This window comes from Stenella coeruleoalba (assembly GCF_951394435.1).
Source record: "Stenella coeruleoalba genome assembly, chromosome: 8".
In the NCBI taxonomy this organism is placed as follows: Eukaryota; Metazoa; Chordata; class Mammalia; order Artiodactyla; family Delphinidae; genus Stenella; species Stenella coeruleoalba.
In genome coordinates this window covers 26657152-26677260 of record NC_137154.1, presented here as the reverse complement: position 1 = coordinate 26677260, position 20109 = coordinate 26657152, and the positions used below count along the sequence as shown (strand labels likewise).

At 35.9% G+C, this 20109-nt stretch overlaps 1 protein-coding gene across 2 annotated transcripts in view; it reads right to left on the bottom strand.

The window, feature by feature from the left end:
- Positions 1-20109, bottom strand: part of IMMP1L (inner mitochondrial membrane peptidase subunit 1) — a 73446-nt gene that overhangs the window by 7378 nt on the left and 45959 nt on the right. For both annotated transcript variants that reach the window (XM_079930694.1, XM_079930695.1), the window contains exons 3-5: positions 18932-19065; positions 17309-17397; positions 13366-13492 (exon numbers count right to left, since the gene is read on the bottom strand). In XM_079930694.1, coding sequence (XP_079786820.1) covers positions 13366-13492; positions 17309-17397; positions 18932-19036 — 321 coding nt within the window. In that variant the 5' untranslated portion in view covers positions 19037-19065. The remainder of the gene's footprint in view (positions 1-13365; positions 13493-17308; positions 17398-18931; positions 19066-20109) is intronic.

Below are 20109 nucleotides of genomic sequence, written 5' to 3'. Positions count from 1 at the left end.
CTATGATAAAACCTAATCTCAGGGCAGGACAAAAGAATCAAGCCTCTAGTTCTCAGCCATACTTGCTGAAGCCTAGTTAAGTGCCTCCTTTATAGTACAAGCAACAAACGTAATTGCCTCATGGCCTGCGGGTGTCCATTTAACAAAAGCAGCTTTTGGGAACCAACCCACAGGTGTTACCTTTCTTGATTCAAGTGAAATCTGATGAAAGAGTCCACAATAACACATTTACTAAACTAATCAAACTCACTTATTATTTGATTAAGCAAAGATTATCTAATTAAGAAAAAGTTCTGACTGAAGAGTAAGATATTTGTACGTTTGACCTTTCAAAAGTTTCAAAAAACAGAAAATCCTAATAACAGACTGATTTTTAACTATTTGTTTGCCAGATATTTTAAAATGTATAATCAGCAAAGGCAGGGTATGCACTGGCCCTATTATTGCTCATGCCTCCTTAATGGTTCTTCTAAAATGATTGAATGTAAAGGAAATAATAATTATTAAAGAAACAAAAATCATAAAGGTAATCGGAGAGGGCAAAGTCTTTGGAATCCTTTTCTGACATGATTATTTTTTCCTTTTCCTGAAATATATAGGAAAAGGAGGGGCATACACACCTTAGGAAAGCAATCAGATAAAGACTTGGGCTTTTTTGTTTTGTTTTTTGTGGTTTTTTTTTTTTTTTTTTTGGCAAAAGCAAATGGAAGTGGTATATCAACAACACTGTAAAGTATTTCATTTTCCACATGTATTTTAAAGATTTTGTCTTGTGTCTCACAGAATGATGAATGTAAAATATAAAATGCATAATTTCCCTGCCCAGGAAAAAAGTCCATATGATGAATGTACATTCATGACATGTCATTTTAGTTTAACAATACCCAAATAATTGTTATTTATGTTACTATCTTTCAGGTAAGCAGAATCGAGTCAAATTAGTATACCATTATATGGTTAATGCATATTCTGCTTAATCATGGCTTATATAACCAAAACATAGTCATGGTAAGATGCTATGCACACAAACTACTGGAGAGAATACTTGCAAAATGAGATCATTTATTAATTATATAGTCCTAAAAGAACTTCATAATGCCCAGTATTTGTATGACTCCTGCAATGGCAGTAAATAATTGTTGGAGTTTATCTTCCTATATACACCAACAAAACTATAGATAAAGATGTATATGTCAAAAAGTGAAGCATTAAATCCCCTGAGAGAAAATCATGTAGAAAGGTTTTTAAGAACACAAAGCTGAGAAAACATTATTAATCTTTAATTTTGTAAAATGGGGCTGTCTCAAGTGTCAGTTATGGGTAACTTTGAAAGCAAAACTCAAGCAACAGTCTCACTAATACTCTATTTTTACTGACATTCTTCTGCTGAACTTTTTGCCTCCATTTGTCTCCCTGAGTAGAATATCTGGAGTCATAAGGGAGGTGCTCCCAAAGGCTAGATGCATGACAAAGGGATTAACATTTACAAGGACCAGGCAAGGAACAGTTAACACACTTATTTCAGTAGATACTATCTCTATGCAGTCCTGCTTCTTTTTCTTCCCATTTAAATTCTGACTTATTACTAACCTATCCCACATCATTCCCGGGGACTGTTATTGCCTTTCCCTACTTAAAAATGGTGCCACTTTAGGTTCATAGCCAATTATCATTAAAGAGGAATTTACACCAGAGTTCTAGTAAGCTACACCTACAGCGTTGTGGTGAGGGTGTGTGTGATGAGGGATGCTTTTAACTAAAGGTTCTCTTTTATTACTGAGCATCTCCCTGCTGCGTGGGTTTAGAGCTTAGGCTAAGACTTGACTTGCTCATTCTCATAGCTATTGCAAGCAAGCTAAGCTCCTTCATCTTCTCCTTAAGTACTCAATACCTCCATCCAGCCTGAACAGGAATTTCTGATGGGTTGTTAGTATGGTGGTTAAAGTTACAGTCCACAGAGTCATAGTTCTGAGTTCAAATTGTAGCTCTGTCACTTACTAGTTAAACACCTTGGAGAGGTTATTTAAACCTCATCTAAAAAACTGGGACTAATGAATGCCTTACAGAAACATTCTGAAAACCAAATAACACATAAGGCTCCTGGCACCCAGTAAGCACTCACTATTGTTATTAACAGTTGCTCCAGCTGCTGGATGAATGATGCCTGCCGGGCTTTCTTTGTTCCTGGTTTCTTATGCAGTCTATCCAGTTCTCTGCAAAGTGAACTGTGCTTTGCAATTTCACTTCAGTTATGTTTTTGGTCTTTTTCTTTTACATTGTATTCGACTATATAGTTCTGGTACTAGCCAAGACTTTGAATTAAATCCAGTATAATTAAAAATGTACATTAATTGTGAATAGATGCCATATTAATTATGCCAAGTGATTTAATGAAATTCAGTTTTTAAGACCAAATCATCCAAATGTAGCAAAGACTAACATTTTTATTCTTTTAACAGGCATCTTTTTCAAGCAATGTTTATTAAATATCAAATGCCTAAGCACTTCCTTATGGAGTATTTACTTCTTCAGGACCATCTACCCACTTGTCAGAAGGCAGAGGAAGGGGAAAAAGTGTTGGGATTGAAGCTAGTAAATAGGCCTTTCCATCCCAGCGATCTAATACTAACATCTCAATCCTACAGATTTTTTTCCCCTAGGATAATGGATTATTTGGTCTCTGACTTCTTTTTTGTTCTATTTGTAACAAGGTTACCTGCTGTTTTTGGATGAGTATTTAAGAGCAGTTCCTTATATTCTCATTTCAAGACTGTCTGTACTCTCATTTTAATATAGCCTGATGTACACTCTGGTTCTCATATTCCAGAAGATGAGCCTAACTTAATGAAACACAGGTATCTGAAAGAGTAGTAGAAAATGGCGGTAAATATGTAAATAATGAGTTTTCTCATGTTCTCAGAAAAAGTCTAAAATAGTAAATCAGATGCCTACTATACAGAATATGAGCTAATAGGTTTCCACCAAATTTTTGATTCCTGAGACTTCAAATAATTCTTCCCAGTCAAAACTCATCCCTATTTGGATTTATTCCTATAGATGAATCTCTGTAGCGCTTTTCAGTTTCTTATGGACCAGTGCATAACTGCATCATATAGAGATTGGCTAAAAAACGGATTTATACCTGAAATGGTACTAGAAATAAAAGATCAGTAGTAGAAAAGAGTCCATACTCCAAAAAATGAAGGATTAAAATAAAATATGTGGATCTTTTTGTACCTGATATTACTAGTATCTTAAAAAAAAAAAGCATTGTATTGCATGATTTTCTTTGATAGACACTTCTCCTACTTGCATTTTATTTATCAAAACCAGAACTCTAATGTCCCATACCCTGGAAATTATTTAGAATGATGTCTAGCTTTGTGAATAAAAAGTTGCAGATTAGGCAGGTAGATGACAGATGACATTTTTTGTGATGATGTAAGATACGAAGAGAATAGCTGAAGACCTTTAAAAAGTGAGGTTGATCTCAGGGGGCTGAGAGCATCAAAACACTGTTTTGACTAAGAGATCATGAAAATATACTGTGGACATCAAGGAGGGAATAGTATAGCACCCAAACATCATTCTGGGAAAGAATGTGTTTTCTTTCCACTTCCTATAATTTCATTGCCATTGTATTCATTTAAAGTACAATCTATCATAGACTTATACAGGCTTCTAGACTACTCCAAAACTGAGTATATCTTCTCTCCATTTCCCAAATTAACATCTTCCTCAGAACCCTTTATATATTTTTTAAAAATTTTATTTATTTTTGGCTGCGTTGGGTCTTCGTTGCTGTGCGTGGGCTTTCTCTAGTTGTGGCGAGTGGGGGCTACTCTTTGTTGCGGTGCGCAGGCTTCTCTCATTGTGGTGACTTCTCTTGTTGCGGAGCATGGGCTCTAAGCATGCGGGCTTCAGTAGTTGCAGCACACAGGCTCAGTAGTTGTGGCACACGGGCCCTAGAGCACGTGGGCTTCAGTAGTTGTGGCACGTGGGCTCAGTAGTTGTGGCTCGCAGGCTCTAGAGCTCAGGCTCAGTAGTTGTGGCACACGGGCTCAGTTGTTCTGCAGCACGTGGGATCTTCCCGGACCAGGGGTCGAACCTGTGTCCCCTGCACTAGCAGGCGGGCTCTTAACCACTGCTCCATCAGGGAAGTCCAGACCCCTTATTTTAATGCACCACCTACCCCTATTGCTAGAGCCAGAAACTTGGGTCAGTTTTAAGCCTTTCAATTCCATTTCTTCCAACATCCAATCCTGTCTAGATATTCCCTTAATCTTTCTCCAAACTTTGTACTGCTTTCCATTCTTCATGTTATTATCTCAGTTATGTCTTACAGCCTATTTATTAATTGGTCTCCCTGCCTCTGGCCTCTCCTACTCCAACCATCCTCTACTATTCTATACTAAATATCAGGGTGATCTTTTAAAAGCTAAGTATGATAATCTTACTCCCAGGAATTCCCTGGGGGTCCAGTGGTTAGGACTCCACATTTCCACTGCAGGGGGCACAGGTTTGATCCCTGGTCAGGGAACTAAGATCCCACAGCGCGTGATGTGGACACACACACACACACACAGAGTTACTCCCCTGCTTGAGACTTACAAGGAACTGAGCCCTAATCACCTTTTCATTTTTATCTCTGTTCACTACCCACCCCTCCCCACTATATGTCCCAGACATAGGAACTTACTTTTGGCAGCTACCCAAAGCACAGTGCTGCACCCTCACTTTTACATCTTCTGAATATGCTGCATTGGCTAGCTCCCACTTAGCCTTGAGAACTTCAACTCAGGTTTTACCTCCCCATTCTGTAGTAATCCTATTCACCCCAGTCTAGATAAGTATCCTCTATTACAGCATTTTGTAATTCCTTGTCCAGTCCCCCACCTGGACTACAAACTCCTGAAGCTGTACTGTCCAACATGCTCACCACTAGTAACATATATGACTATTCAATCTTACAAATTATATAAAACTAAAAATTCAGTTCCTCAGACACACTAGCCACGCTTCCTGTGCGCAATAGCCACATGAACCTAGTGGCTACCATACTGGACAGGGCAGATATAGACTATTCCATTTTTGCAGAAAGTTCTATTGGACAGCCTGCAGGCAGGGACTTGATCTACTTTAACATGGTGGTGGCCCTCAGGTAAGTATTCAGTAATATCTGGAATTAATGGGATTAATGAATGCATGAATAAATAATAGGAAAGTTGTGAAGTTATTGTCTGGCAAATTTGCCCACCCTATAACCTCCTGAAGGCTTTTTAAGTTTTCTCTCCCTCCCCCCAAGTCCAGCGGTTTCCACTGCTCCTGGGACACAGTCTCATTCAGGAAGATGCCTGATGCTGGGATTGGTTTGGGGTTAGGTGCATCTGCAGTTACAGTCAGAAGTGCATATCAATCTATGTCCCCAGACCTACTCTGACTTTCTTTACATAGGGAAGTCAGGTCAAATTTCAAGTCTCTTCAGATGACAGGTTTTTCTAATCCTTCCTGATTTAGAGATTCATACACACAATGTACAGGGAGTAGATCAGAATCTTAAGTTGCATCTTAGAATTTTAAATTACTCACCCTATAGTTTTAGGTGCTTTATCTCCCTTCCCTGTTGGCTCTGTATGTCTGTGTAGTAGACAGGCAAGCACTAGCTATGCCAAACTAAACGATTCCTAAATTTTCTTAAAATAGTTATGAAAATTCCAACCCAGGAGGAAGCACTCTCGCATATCTAGGTTAGCAGTATAATGGCTTGTAATGTCAATATTTTTCAGCTATTTTACTATCTTCAACTGTTTTATAATACGCATACTTGCTTTTAAATCTGTAATTTCTCTTTTCCTTTCTTATTTAAGGTAGAAAATAGTTTACTAGAATGAGAATGCTTTTATAGACTAAGATTAAGTGGGTCACAGAAATCTGTAGAATTTTGATTGCCCAAAGTGGTAATAGAAGAACTTCATTTAGTTGCTTATTTCAGAAGACATTTGAACATATTCCACTTAGTCCAGCAGACCACTGTATCAGGTTAGGAAGCCACAGGACACTTGGAACACATTCTCTTTACGACCGACCATCAGAGTGGGAGTCTGCCTCAGATGCTTACACTGAACAGCAGCATTACAATTTCAGTCTTAGTAATTTTTCCCAATTACATTTTTTATAAATTTATTTATTTATGTTGGCTGTGTTGCATATTTGTTGCTGCGTGCGGGCTTTCTCTAGTTGCAGCGAGCAGGGTCTACTCTTCATTGTGGCTTCTCTTGCTGTGGAGCATGGGCTCTAGGTGCGCGGGCTTCAATAGTTGTGGCATGTGGGCTCAGTAGCTGTGGCTCGCGGGCTCTAGAACACAGGCTCAGTAGTTGTGGCGCACAGGCTTAGTTGCTCCGCAGCATGTGGGATCTTCCCAGACCAGGCCTCGAACCCACGTCCCCTGCACTGGCAGGTGGATTCTTAACTACTGCACCACCTACTTTTAAGCAACCTAAAAGTATAGAGGTCTCATATAACTTGCAGATAAAACTACACGTAATATGGCATTTTACTGAATTGCATAAATGCCTCCCCAGAATCCCACCCATGGCACTGACTTTCCAACTTTGAGTGGTTAAAATATTTTCAGGTGAGCAAAACATGTTAGTTTCAGGAAGAGTTACTACCCTTTCAGTAGAAATGTTGATTTCATAAATACATATACATACTCAAACATATATTAAGATAAAATACATTTCTACAAAATAATATTTATAAACTACATATTTTTGTTAAACTAAGACCAAATTATTCTGAAAATGTTCAGGGAACACATCAGAAAATGCTTAAGTAGTGGGAGCCTCAAAGATGATTCTTTAGTGTTAACATCAGAAGAAAAACAGCTCAGAATTGTAAACACTAAGTCAAATTTATCTTCAGAATTGTTAGCTATAGGATGAAAAAGTCACGTCATCTCCGCAGTCAACTTCACTTTAGCAAAAAAGTAAACATATTTCCTGTGCATGAGCTGCAATCAAGGCATTAGCAGTGTGCCGTGACTGATCACCCTGGGAGCCGTTGCTGAGAAATGGATGTGAAGCACAGGTTTTTATCACTATAGTCTGCAAAAAGCAAGTCCCTTGTTTAGATATCCTAGTTGTAATAAGTGACATTATTAGGTAGTTCTTCTATTTAAATGACATAAGGATTTAGTGTATCAGCAGCTTATAATAAACAAACCCTTTCAATCTAATGATTCCTTTCCCTACAGAGAAGTACTTTTTCTGTTTATAATACAAGTGGTAATAGAAGACCATATGGTTGTGACTTTTAGCTAAAGTAAATGACATTTAAACAAACAGAAAAACAGCATTAGGATATTCAAGGATTTGAACTATAACGTAAATACACAGTACACGTTGGGGGCTATCAGTTTATAAAGTGACCATTTTCTAATGTTTCCCAATTAGTGAGATTGTTTTTCAGTTGGCCAATCAGTTTTGTTTAAATATTTTTCAATACACAGTAAAACAGATTTATTACTAGCATATTATCCCATTTCCAAGTTCTCCTTTTAAGAACACTATACCACCAGGGCATCCTGAGAACATTTAATCAGTTCTTTCTGAAATGTGAAAATGTCTCTATTTCTTACATTTCTGCCAATAACAATAATGATGTTATTAACATACTCTACAATTCAAAAAGAAAAATGTAAGAAATACTACATTTCTTACACACCTACCATCACTCTACTGTGGTAACAGCCTAGCATTTGATGAACATTTCACCTTTTGTGTATGATTCTGGAATCTGTGGTATCAAGAACCGAAAAGCTTTATATAACTGGATATTTTGATAGGTCAAATATAAAAGCAAAAACATAATTTTTCTAATAAGCACAGATACATTTCCTTTAACAATAGCAAAAGATGCTACGCTTTAACTACAGGAAAATACTGAAATCTCCATAATATTTCTGTTAACATGCTCATCTCAACAAGGTGGCTGCTATGGCTGAGAAACTAAAATTCAATAAACAGAGTTTTAATTATTTGAAAGATTTAGAAAAAAAGATCCTTCGTTTTATAATAACCACTGGAAAGCAGAAGTTTACACTTAAAGGAACAGTTTACCAGCTTCAGATAACAACTTATCCATCCTTAATCTGCCAACCAATAAAAGAATCAAAAGAACAAAATACCTGTAGAGTTGTTACATATGTCCAAAGGCACATCATTTCTACTGAAATGTAGAAAACTCTCATTACCACACAAACTAATTAGTAGGTACTGCATGTTGCAAGGGCGACTTAGCCTTCATAGTAACAAAACCACCACACCATTTCTAGGGAACCAAATCTTCCCTCAAAATGAGAACAAGGTAAGTCCAGGTACCTCAATTCCACCAGTCCTTCAGAAGATTTAGATGAGACCAAGTTCAGAGTACTCCAAACTAATTATTCAAAGCCAGGTAAATGTTTAATCTGCTTTAATAAAAGGGCTGAAAACTATCATTCAGTCCAAATAGAAGTCACTTGGGGAAAGAAACGTTTAATCAGCACAATGCTATGCTGGTACAAAGTAACAGGGGCATTCCAATATTTTCTATAACATTTACCTGCAGTTATGGAAAATGGTCAAGTAGCCCTACCACGGAAGAAAGAGCTTTCAAGTCTTCTATGAAGACTAGAATAAACACAGATTGGCCAGTTCAGCATTAGCATACAGTGTGGTGAGCTACAGGAACATCTATATTACTGAAAAATAGAACATCGTGCACTTTACTCCAGAGCGAGTTTGCAGTAGAAACTAGAAGAAACTGAGTAGAATAGAAACTAAAATAAAACACTGTCAGACTCTAGTCATATATCCATTTGTCCACCCTTCAAGTATTTTTAAAGTATCTACTAGATGCCAAATAAAAGTTTAGGTGTTGAGGAATCAGCTGAGATCAAAACAAATCTCTGCCATTAAGAACCTTACATTGTAGAGCAAGGGTCAGCAAACTTTTTCTGTAAAAGGCCAGACAGTAAATAGCTAAGCTTTGCAGACCATAGAGTCTCTGTTACAATGACTCAACTCTGCTGTTTTACTGAAAGCAGTCACAGACAATATGTAAATAAATGAGTGTGGCCATGTTCCAATGAAACTTTAATTACAAGAACAGGCAGCAGGAAGAGTGTAGGGTTTAGTACGCCATCAAAAGGACCATGGCTTTAATTATGAGATGGGAGGCCACTGAGCTCTTTGGGTAGAAGAGTAACATTATTTTTATGAAAAAGCATCATTATTAAAAAGGTTCATTTCAGTTACTGTGTGAAGAGTAGTCAGTAGAGGGGTAAGGAGGCAAGAAGATGGGAAAGGTATAAGCTCAGAGAGAAGTTCAGAAGTTACTGCAAGAAAACAAGAGTGAGATGAATTTGACTTGCACCAGGATGGTAGCAGTGATGGGGGCAAGATGTCGTCTAATTCTGATTATATTTACAAGATACAATCTTGTAAACATGATTTGCTAGTGGATTGGATGGGAGGGTGAAACAGGAAGAGAGGCAAGGATGACTCCAAGGTTTATGACCTGAGTGAGCAGAAGAATGGAGGCGTCTTTACCATGACTGGGAAATACATGTGGGACAAGCCAGTTTTGGAAGGAAAATCAGTTTAGTTTTGGACCTATTAAGTTCAAGGTGAACATTATATACTAAGGTGGAGATATTAAACAGACTATCAGATATATGATTCTGGAGTTCAGGAAAGAAGCTGTGGTTGATATAAATTTAGGTCTTGAGTTAGATAGTATTTAAAACCATGAGACAGGAAGAGGTCACCTTAAGTGCACGTATATAAACAAAAGAAGTTTAAAATACAAATCCTGAGTTATTCCAATATTTGGAGGAACCAACAATGTTATCCTGAGAAAGATTATAAAGTGTTATAGTTTCTTGATTAGCTTTATAAGAAAATTTTACTGTATTTCCTGAGTCCTGGCCCTATATTCCCTAGGGGAATGGAGACTACGTTAAATAGCCTGCTGTGCAGATCAACAGGAGAATGCCTATTCATTTAATGTACTTCCTACCAGCTAAATGCTTCTTCCAACTAAATTATTTTTGGCAAATTAGTGGCTTCTAGCAGCAAACTGAGGAATTCCTATAGTATAGAAAGGCAAGTTATTCAAGATGTTTGAGCTGAGTACAATTTGTTTCTTTTGAGAGTCACAAATTAAGCTCATTTCGTAGTAGCCAATGCTCAGCCCATAACCCAAGGGAAAAAATTACTGGCCTCAATACCATGAAAATAAGCAAAACCCACTGCAATAGGACCTTGATAGGGACTGCTTCGTTTCCAAATGCTTAATGCAAAAAATAAATCACCTTTCGTAAGTGCTGCTTGCCACATGAACTTTTAGAACTCTGGAATGAATAAAATGGTTTCACATCACTTAACCAATGATCTGTTTATATTCTTGTTTGCCAACTTACAAACAATGCTATTTCTTTCATATGCTAAACTCTATGTTCTAGGTTCCAAATAACAATTTTGGTGTTTTGCTTTCTGAAGCACCTACTTAGGAGAATAAATGTTTTTTGCCTGAAATTCAAAACACGTTTAATATATATCATCCTTATTATGCATCTCAATCAAGATCTGAATAGTAATGTCTTCATAACCTATAAACAACAATGATTTTCCTGAAAGGATGCACAGATAAGGGGAAGAAACCCCTTTCACAGCATGCAGCACCAGTGTGCTTCTGAGATAGCTGGAAAAGGGAACACTCTGGAGGGGCAGAATGCAAACAGTTTGGATATCTCTTCAGTGCTCCAAACTTGGATGAATTTTTGTTATAAGTCACCTTGATTAATGGAACACATTTGCTAAAGTGGTTCTGTAATAGCTACACAATTCTTATGGCTTAAAAAACGCAGCCTAGTAAAACTGGTGGAGCCAGGAAGCCTTCAAAAATCACTGGCTTGTCTTTCAGAACTAATACTGGCCCTGATTAGAAACAGTTGCCTTTCTTTTTAAAAATAATAAAGACAAATACATTTTAAGGGAAATACAATTTATGAGATGGGAGTAGAAATAATAATAGTAAGTAGAGGATATTTTGGGATGAAAAGTAGTGGCATGGTAAAGAATATAGATTCTGGACAGAGCCAGGCTACCTGTGTTTGAATTCCAACTGTTTCTCTTACTGTTTAAAATTGGACAATTTATTTAACCTCCCTGTTGTTCAGCTTTCCCATCTGTCAAATGCTACTACCACCTTCACTGGGTTACTGTTTTGATGATTAAATAAATTAACCCTTGGAAAGAGTTTCAACAGTGTCAGGTACAGAGTAAGTACACAGTTAAGTGCTGGCCAATATTATTACAATTGTTTGTACACTTATAAACATGCAAACCAAAGTGAATGGAATACACCTGGAACAAAATGGCAGTGTCCCCTAATTTATCCTCTCAACAAACATAAAAATTCGATGAATGTCTTCTTTAAATAGAATATTCAAAAAATGTACGTCTTATAGTCCTCTGGTTATTTTCTCTGATTACTTAGCAGAGATTTTATCTAAATCTTTTCATCCTAATATTCCTCCTCTAATAATTTTAAAAGAAAACAACAGCAGTGTACACACTGTATACAGATAGTAGATGCTATCATTTATATATTTTGTTATTCTTTCTGTTGATAAAACTATTTCTGGTCTGAAGTATATGCTTGTTGCTAAAGCAACTCAGAAGTGACTAGAATGCCTCAAGAAATGAAAACAGTCATGTGAAGGTGAAACCATTACGTAAATAAGTGACGTTTTTGAAAAATAAAAGGATAAGTATCCATGATGAAGGCCACAGAAAAATAGGCTACCTGATAACCACATTCTCAACTTTAACATTATCACCATCAGCTATGGATTCCTAGGATGTTTAGCACTGTAGTAATAAACATCAAAAGTGTAATAAACATTTGCACAGCTGAACCATAGTCTATTAAGAACGGTAAATAAATAACAGATTATTTAATAGTCTACTGATCAAACTTATAGGGCAATCAGAGGCTATTGTAGGTCAAAATAAATTTACCACGATGAAGACAATTTAACTCTTAATTATATGTTTACACTGGGGATGAAGATAAAGTTACTTAACAGATGTAACAGCTCTATTAATAATCTGACAGTGACACAGAAAATTTAAACAAAAATAGAAAATTAAATTATAATTAAAGTGAGAAGAGTATATGCTGAGTAAACAGAAGGCTGCCCTCCCCTGCCACAAGCTGTCTCAGCAGCCATGTGACTGGTGAAAGGGGCTCACACGTTACATTTGCTCTTCACTCTTCCGTTCTACTGCTCTTGCTCTTCTTCCTAACTGAGTTGGCAAGTTGACTACACCAAAATATCTATCCTAAACATTTAAATAGGATTTAAAAAAACTAAACTACAAGACTGTGTTTGGTTTTACCAGATTTTCCACTAATAAGTCAGTGGAGAAACAATCTAAGCCAGAATTCCAGATTGCATTTATTTGTCATGTCTCCTTTGTCTCCTCCAGTCTATGACAATTCCTGACTTTCCTTTTTTTAAAGACCTTGACATTTTTGAAGAGTATTGGTCAATTATGTGACAGAATGACCCTCAGTTAGGGTTTGTCTGATGTTTTCTCATGAGGCTATACCTTCTTTTTACAAGAGTACCACAAAGGTGATGTGCCCGTCTCAGTCCTTGAATTCAGGGGTCACATTATGTTGACGTCTTGTTACAGGTAAAGTTAACCTTGATCACTCAGTTAAGGTGGTGTCTGCCAGGTTTCTCCTCTACGAAGCTACTGTTTTTCCCTTTGTGAAAATTTCTTGGGAAAGATACTTTTTTTTTTTTTTCCCGTACGCGGGCCTCTCACTGTTGTGGCCTCTCCCGTTGCGGAGCACAGGCTCCGGGCGCGCAGGCTCAGCAGCCATGGCTCACGGGCCCAGCCGCTCCGCGGCATGTGGGATCTTCCCGGACCAGGGCACGAACCCGTGTCCCCTGCAACAGCAGGTGGACTCCCAACCACTGCGCCACCAGGGAAGCCCGCGAAAGATACTTTGAGACTATGTAAATACACTATTTTTCCTCAAACGTCTGCCCATTATTTTGACATTCATTGGTGAATCTTGCCTGCAACAACTAATACTGAGATGTTTATACAGGGTTTTAAAAGGAAATAAAATATATAAACTATAATGGCCATGCTGTTCTTGATACAAACATACTTAAATTCTAATGAATGCATTATTCTTATATTCAAAATATGAATAAAAGTTATAATCATTTGTCAGTGTGTTCAGTTAATGTTAATCAACTATGATACCAATGAATAACATAATTGAAATGTTACTTACATAACTATGGCTTTTAAAGAAAACTGATGGACTATTGCTGAGAATTTTGTCTCCTTCCAAACCAATTACTCTTTTACAAATATTTGATTTTGGATCACTTGGGCTTTTTGCAATCACAATGTCACCTCTGAGGGGAAAAAGTCAAAGAAATGTCAGTGTTATTATTAGCATAAACACATGCATGGCACTGCTACAATACTTTTATAAAGCAACTTAAACAAAGCCACACCTTTTATCCTCTGACATACTGACCCTCCCATACATTTACCAGCTTTGAGAACCTTTGTGACTAACTTCATGGGTCAGAATCTAACAATGAGAGTGATGGAAAAGCTATTAGAAGATTCTAAAATTTCTGATAATTCCATGAGAATTATCTTCTTGCACTATACCCACTCAGTGTTACTTCTGTGTCCAAATTTTAGAACCAAAACTATGAAAAAACAATTCCGTGTAAATACCACCAAATTAACCAAGCAAATTTGACTGCCCAGCAGTAGCACTGATTGACTCTAGAGCACATAAAAAGGTAGAAACATCATCTGTGTTTCCCTAGAGCTTAAAGAACTGAGGAATTGCAGCATATAAATTATATAGCCTGGATAGTTTACAGTACAGTCAAAAAAGACATATATTTGAGAAAAAATATCAGAAGACTCAGCCAAATAAAATGCTAAAAGCTGTCCAAACATATATTACAAAAAATAAACTGGCAAATCAAACATATAGAACCAATATGGATATGATTACATATGGAAGACAGGATTCATGGAAGAAATAACAATCTACATGTATCAGAAGACTAAGAAGATATTGAAAATTGGAAAGGAAGAAGGAGATAAAAAAATATGACTAATGCCTCAACCAAAGAGAATACAATGCTCTTTCTGCATGAAATGAGCAATAAGTGAATTCTGTTCCTCACAATCGAAAGGATTTAATATATTTACTTATTATCTGTACCAGGTTCAGGAAATAATTTGATGTTGCTTGTAATAAAAGATGCATATATCAAAACAATATCAAAAGTCACAAAAATAAAAGGAAGATGATGGTTAAATCAGAAACCTAGTTATTGCTATATATAAGTATTACAATGAGTTCAAATCTTTTGGTAGTCAGGTCAAAAAATAAATTATGATTAATTACATGGCAATCATTACCTAATAAAATAAAGTTTAGTTTGGGAGGTATGACAAAATTTTCCTTAACAACTAAGTTAAAGAGGAATATACAAGAAGGATACTTATGTAAGGAGGGTAAAGATACCATCTTCATCAGAACTTTTACAGAAAATACAGCAACAGTATTCAGAACAGTCATTTCTTGAGGTTATTCTTGATAAGAGTTTAATGCTATTAAAACACTAAATTCTATAATTTGGAGTGCAATATAAGGCTTACACTTGTTTGAAAATGTTATAAAGTATCTCTTTCCAACCAACTGGAACCATGTCAATGGAACTGTTCAGATGAGTAAGTTTGCAAATATTGTAACCTATGTAACATACTAACAAAGTTGATTTTGGCTATGGGGAAAGAAATGTTTTCCATGGGAGTTTTATTCAGCTTGTTTTTTTTGTTTGTTTGTTTGTTTTTTGCGGTACGTGGGCCTCTCACTGTTGTGGTCTCTCCCGTTGCGGAGCACAGGTTCCGGACGCGCAGGCTCAGCGGCCATGGCTCACGGGCCCAGCCGCTCCGCGGCATGTGGGATCTTCCCGGACCGGGGCACGAACCCGTGTCCTCTGCATCAGCAGGCTGACTCTCAACCACTGCACCACCAGGGAAGCCCTCAGCTTAAGTGTTTTGACAAAATAATCAATATGATCCTCAAAACAAACTCTGCACTTGAATGGCAACGTAAAAATCATAATTCAGTCAAGGTGTTTTAATAGAAAGCGTCATTACTGTATACTGTATTTCTGGTGGTCTAACCAGATATTATAGGCACAGAGCTTAAATTAAAATATATAACCTTGGACTCTCAACTCTTTCAAATAGGATTTTAAAAGAAACTTAATAGAACTAAGACTGAAATTTTCCTGTATCATTTATAAATATCCTTATTATCCCCTCCTAGATTGTAAGCTTTTGAAAACAAGGGTTAGTATCTTGCTAAGCCTAACATTCTCTATCAGGTACAGCACATCTTATAAGTGAGGTGCTCATTAACTATTTGTTGAAAGAATAAGTAGTCATAAGAGACTATGGTTGTCTCAAGTATGAGTGTTCGGTCCACTGGACTGAAAAATCTATGTCCTTTAGATACCAGATATGCATACTTTCATTTTCCCTAAATGAATGGCTACTCTATCTTTAGAAACAGCTAGCAAGAGGATCTCTTGCCAGGGGTCAGAGATTCCCCTGAAATCTCAAGAGTTCTGTGCTACAGATAAAAGAAAAAAATACTCAGGACAGTAATGTTTTTAAAGTAGGAGTTACCAACTGACTACCTTGGCTGTAAAAGTTACTTTGGTATGTCTCCTATAAATGCCAAAGTTTGAACTGTCCTTCCACCTAATAGGCCCCCTGAAGGAGCAGAATACAAAATAAAACCTCTAAAGAATCTTAATTAGTTTACTAAATATAGTTATTTGTATTACCATCTGAATGCAAAGAGTATCTATCCAAAAAAAAAAAAGACAATATTGAGCTGTTCATTCAAACACTATTTAGCCAATGAGTCCAGCTCCTTGTTAAGGATGCTCAAGGACTATGAGAGTGAAATCATGTGATTAGCATGGAAAACAGAAGCTTGTCTTCATGTTGCAGCAAAGCTAGGTCTCCAGTTAATCCAAAGACAGTAATAAGTTATTTTGATACAAGTTAAAAAGAAAAGGAAGCTAGAACATAACCTGTTATATAAGTTTTATTTTATAACCCCATATCTATCAATTAGGTATTATCTTGAAGTTGTTACGGATAAAAGATCTGAGGAATTACCCACAGACCATGCTAGACCATACAGCTTGAGCAAGAGAGAGTTTCTATTTACAGAATCTAAGATAGTGGAAGAACGAGTAAACACAAAGAACAGTTTTACACTATTCTTGGTGATTTTTCAGTAATGTGAAGTGGACTATTAAAAAGGACAATAATGAAAGAGGAATGCCTAAACCTACTTATGTTATAAGCTAAATACCAGCTCAAGTGAGTAAAATTTGTATTTTATGAAGATGAAATGTGATACAGATCTATTTTTTCAGAATTATGAAAAACTAATGGACCCCAAATTTTAGGGAATCAAAGGGGTGTCCTTTAGAAAATACACTAAATTACTAATACTTCACATCCATTCAGAAGGAATAATAATCAGGGAGTTAAGTAGAATAAACAGTATCTCAAGGACTGGAAACACCATTTAGACTAGGATTTTAAAAGATGTAGTGGCAAACAATATTTCCCAAGGAGTTTTTTAACTTAATATAATTAATCAGGAGACTTATAATAGATAAGATTCCTGGCTCCCAGCTATATACAGTGCTATAGTCTAAAAATCACCAACTGCTCATCACAGACTATAGAGAATAAGACAGTCATCAACAGAAATGCAGGATTATTTTAAAAATTAAAAAATCAAATCACTGATTTGGATATGTAATGTAATGTAACCTAAGTCCCTGGTTCTTTATTCAAAACATTCTAGGACAAACCCACCCCCCAACCCCCGCCGCAAAAAAAAAGTAAAGAAGGCTTCTTGAATGCACATTATAAAAGGGACTGCTATCTACTTTGCACAATGATACAAGGAACTGCATGTTTAAAGAAACTATTAAAATTTCTCAAACTGAGAGAAAAAATTTGAGCCAAAATTTCATCCAGTTGGTCATTAATTTGGTTATTTACAAAAGAGTTTTTAAAGCTAAAGTTAAGAAACTGCAGAAAAGACACAATGTGTATGTGTGTTTTCACCATCAGTTTAATATACCTGTGGCAGAATTTACCTTTGGATACCATAAAAATGTCGACTAAGATTTTCTGCAAAAACAACATCTGAATTTTGAATTGTAGGCTCCATTGATGGTCCAGAACACTGAAAGAAAGGCAATTTTAAAATTTAAGTTGAAAACCTTTTAAAATATAAATCATCTGAGCAGGCTTAAAAGAAAGAAAATCAAGCAAATGTTCTTCAAGCTTGGAGGATGATTCATAATAAGCTGGAAGCTCCAAGATAAGTTCAACTCTACAGAGTAGCCAGCAAGTCTGGAAAAACAGGCAAAATATATTTAAAATGGTTTGTTAATATTATATTATAATAGAGAAATAAAATAACATTATCTATGTTTCCAAATTTTGGCCATCTCGTAAAATTTAAGCATCATGAGGGCAGGGACTTTGTCTCTCATGTTCCCAATTGCATAACCAAGGTCAAGAACAGTGCTTGGCATAAGGTTGATACTCAATATATACTTGTTGAATGAATAAATTAATGATTTTTTTTTCTTGCTACTGTCAGCTATCATCCAGTGCCCATGACAGTTATTTACCAAGTGGTATCATACTATTCTCAATGAGTTGATGTCTTTCCTTTTCTTCCAAGAGAACAGCTTACTCATTTGATGGGGCTGCAACTTATATTTTCTACTGAAAAATATTGGCATAATGAGATGTACTTTAAAGATTTTCATATTAGTAGGTAAAACAATTATCTTCATATATATCTCAAAACTGTAATAAATGATCATTGCAACTTGAAAAATCTAAACACAACAGTCTCCATTCACTCCACTTACATGTAAATAAAACTTTTTACTCAAAACTTCCTACTTGGGCAGAAAAAACAAAGACCACAATGCAAGTTTTTTGCTAACTCTGTAGCCTACTGGAAATACCAATGTAAATTTAAAAAAATCAAAGAGGGGAGTTTCAGTTAAATATATTTATTTGCATTACTCCAGCTCAACTTGAGATTATATGACTGTGACTATCTTAGGGTAAACCTGATAAAAATAGCAACACCAACAGCAAAACTTACTGACTGAACAATCAATCAATTTATTCTTTCATTTATATGACAAAAGGTTAGTATTGTCATGGTTGATAGATTTATGATGCAATATTAAGAAAATGCATTGGTAGGAGGACAGCCTTAACATTTTAATGTTGACACAAGGCAGAATAATCATTTATTTTCAGGACAGTTATTGATACTCTTCACAGTGGTTAAAAGTAGGGGTTTTGAAAATCAGAGAAATCTGTGCTGAAATTCCAAGTCTACTTGGAATTGTGGGACCTGCAGAAAGTTACTTAAGCTTTCTGAGCCTCAGTTTCCTCATGTGTATAATAGATTTCTAGTAAGTATCTCATAGAGTGTAAAAGATTAAATGAGTTAATAAATGTAAAACATCAAACACATCCTAGAACACAGTAAGTAGCATTCAGTAAATGGTAAAAACTAGTATTATTAGATTAATAGGGCCTTTGTGCCCCTGCAAGAAACAATGCAGGACCATATTTAAAGTTACAGTTCTTATATTTTATATCAGTGCCAATTCAAACACTCTCTTCCTTCAATTTAAAAAAAAACCACATTTTAAATGATTATTTTCTTGAATGTAAAAACTTACCATGACAACACCACCAACGTATTCAAAAGCACAATGAGCTATACAGCCATACTGAATAGTATAGCCAACAAGCCGAAAGGTTTTTCCCAGAACACCACGAAGCATAGTTCTATGTAGACTCTGCCACCATTGGCCTGATGGTAAATTTCAAAAAGTTTCATGATCAATACTATTTAAAAACACTTAAGAAATAGCTCTATTGTAAAATATTTTACAATCACCCAGAGTGTATTAAATGCCTAATATGGTTTGGTGCAGAAAATCAAGAGTTTATTTTCATTTTTGCTGAAGGTTTATTAAAATGGCAAGTTATAGCCACTTAATATTGTGATCTTCTAAACAGATTATATTCAAATATCACTGGGTTTATATATGAATTAGATAACTAGTAGACTCTGAACTTGTCTCTCTCCTTTCATGCCTTGGTTATTTCTTGGTATTAAGGCAGATGTCTAAGAAATGATATTAACTCTTTCAAATACTAATAATAGTGTTTCATACTGTTGCCTGCTATAGTACATCAGTTCTCGTCATAACATAATATAGGAATAAAGGGGAAAGCACTAGAATAGGTGTATGAAAACGCAAGTTTTAAACTGCTTCCTTTATTAATTTGCATGATCTTCAATGAATCACTTAACCTCTCTAGGCCTTAATAAAATGGAAATAACAGTATCTCACAGAATGGTTCTGAGAATCAAATTCAATAACATGTCAAAGTGGCTTTGTAAATTATAAAGTTACATTCAGTTTTCAGTTATCAACTATTGATATAACAATGAACACATGAATATTATGAAACAGCACAAAGAAACATGTATTTTTAGAAAGCTATATACCTTAACATACTGATATTACTCATTTAAAACAGTCCTCGTATTTGTCCCTTCCTTTCCATTTACCTGCTAAAACTATGTTTCAAGCATTTCTCAACTAACAGCCTAATGCTTAGGCCTAGACTCCTATGCACTGTTCTCAGATTAAATTTACTAAAACACATCAACAATAATAATATGTAACATTTGCTCAATGCTTGGATATGTCAGGTTTTACAAATTAATCTCTGTGAGATAGACAGTATTACCATTATCATTTTATAGATAAGACAAAGGAACCTAAGAGTAGTAAACTTGCATGCTAAACATCACAAAATCTGAAAATGATACTCAAGAACTTAA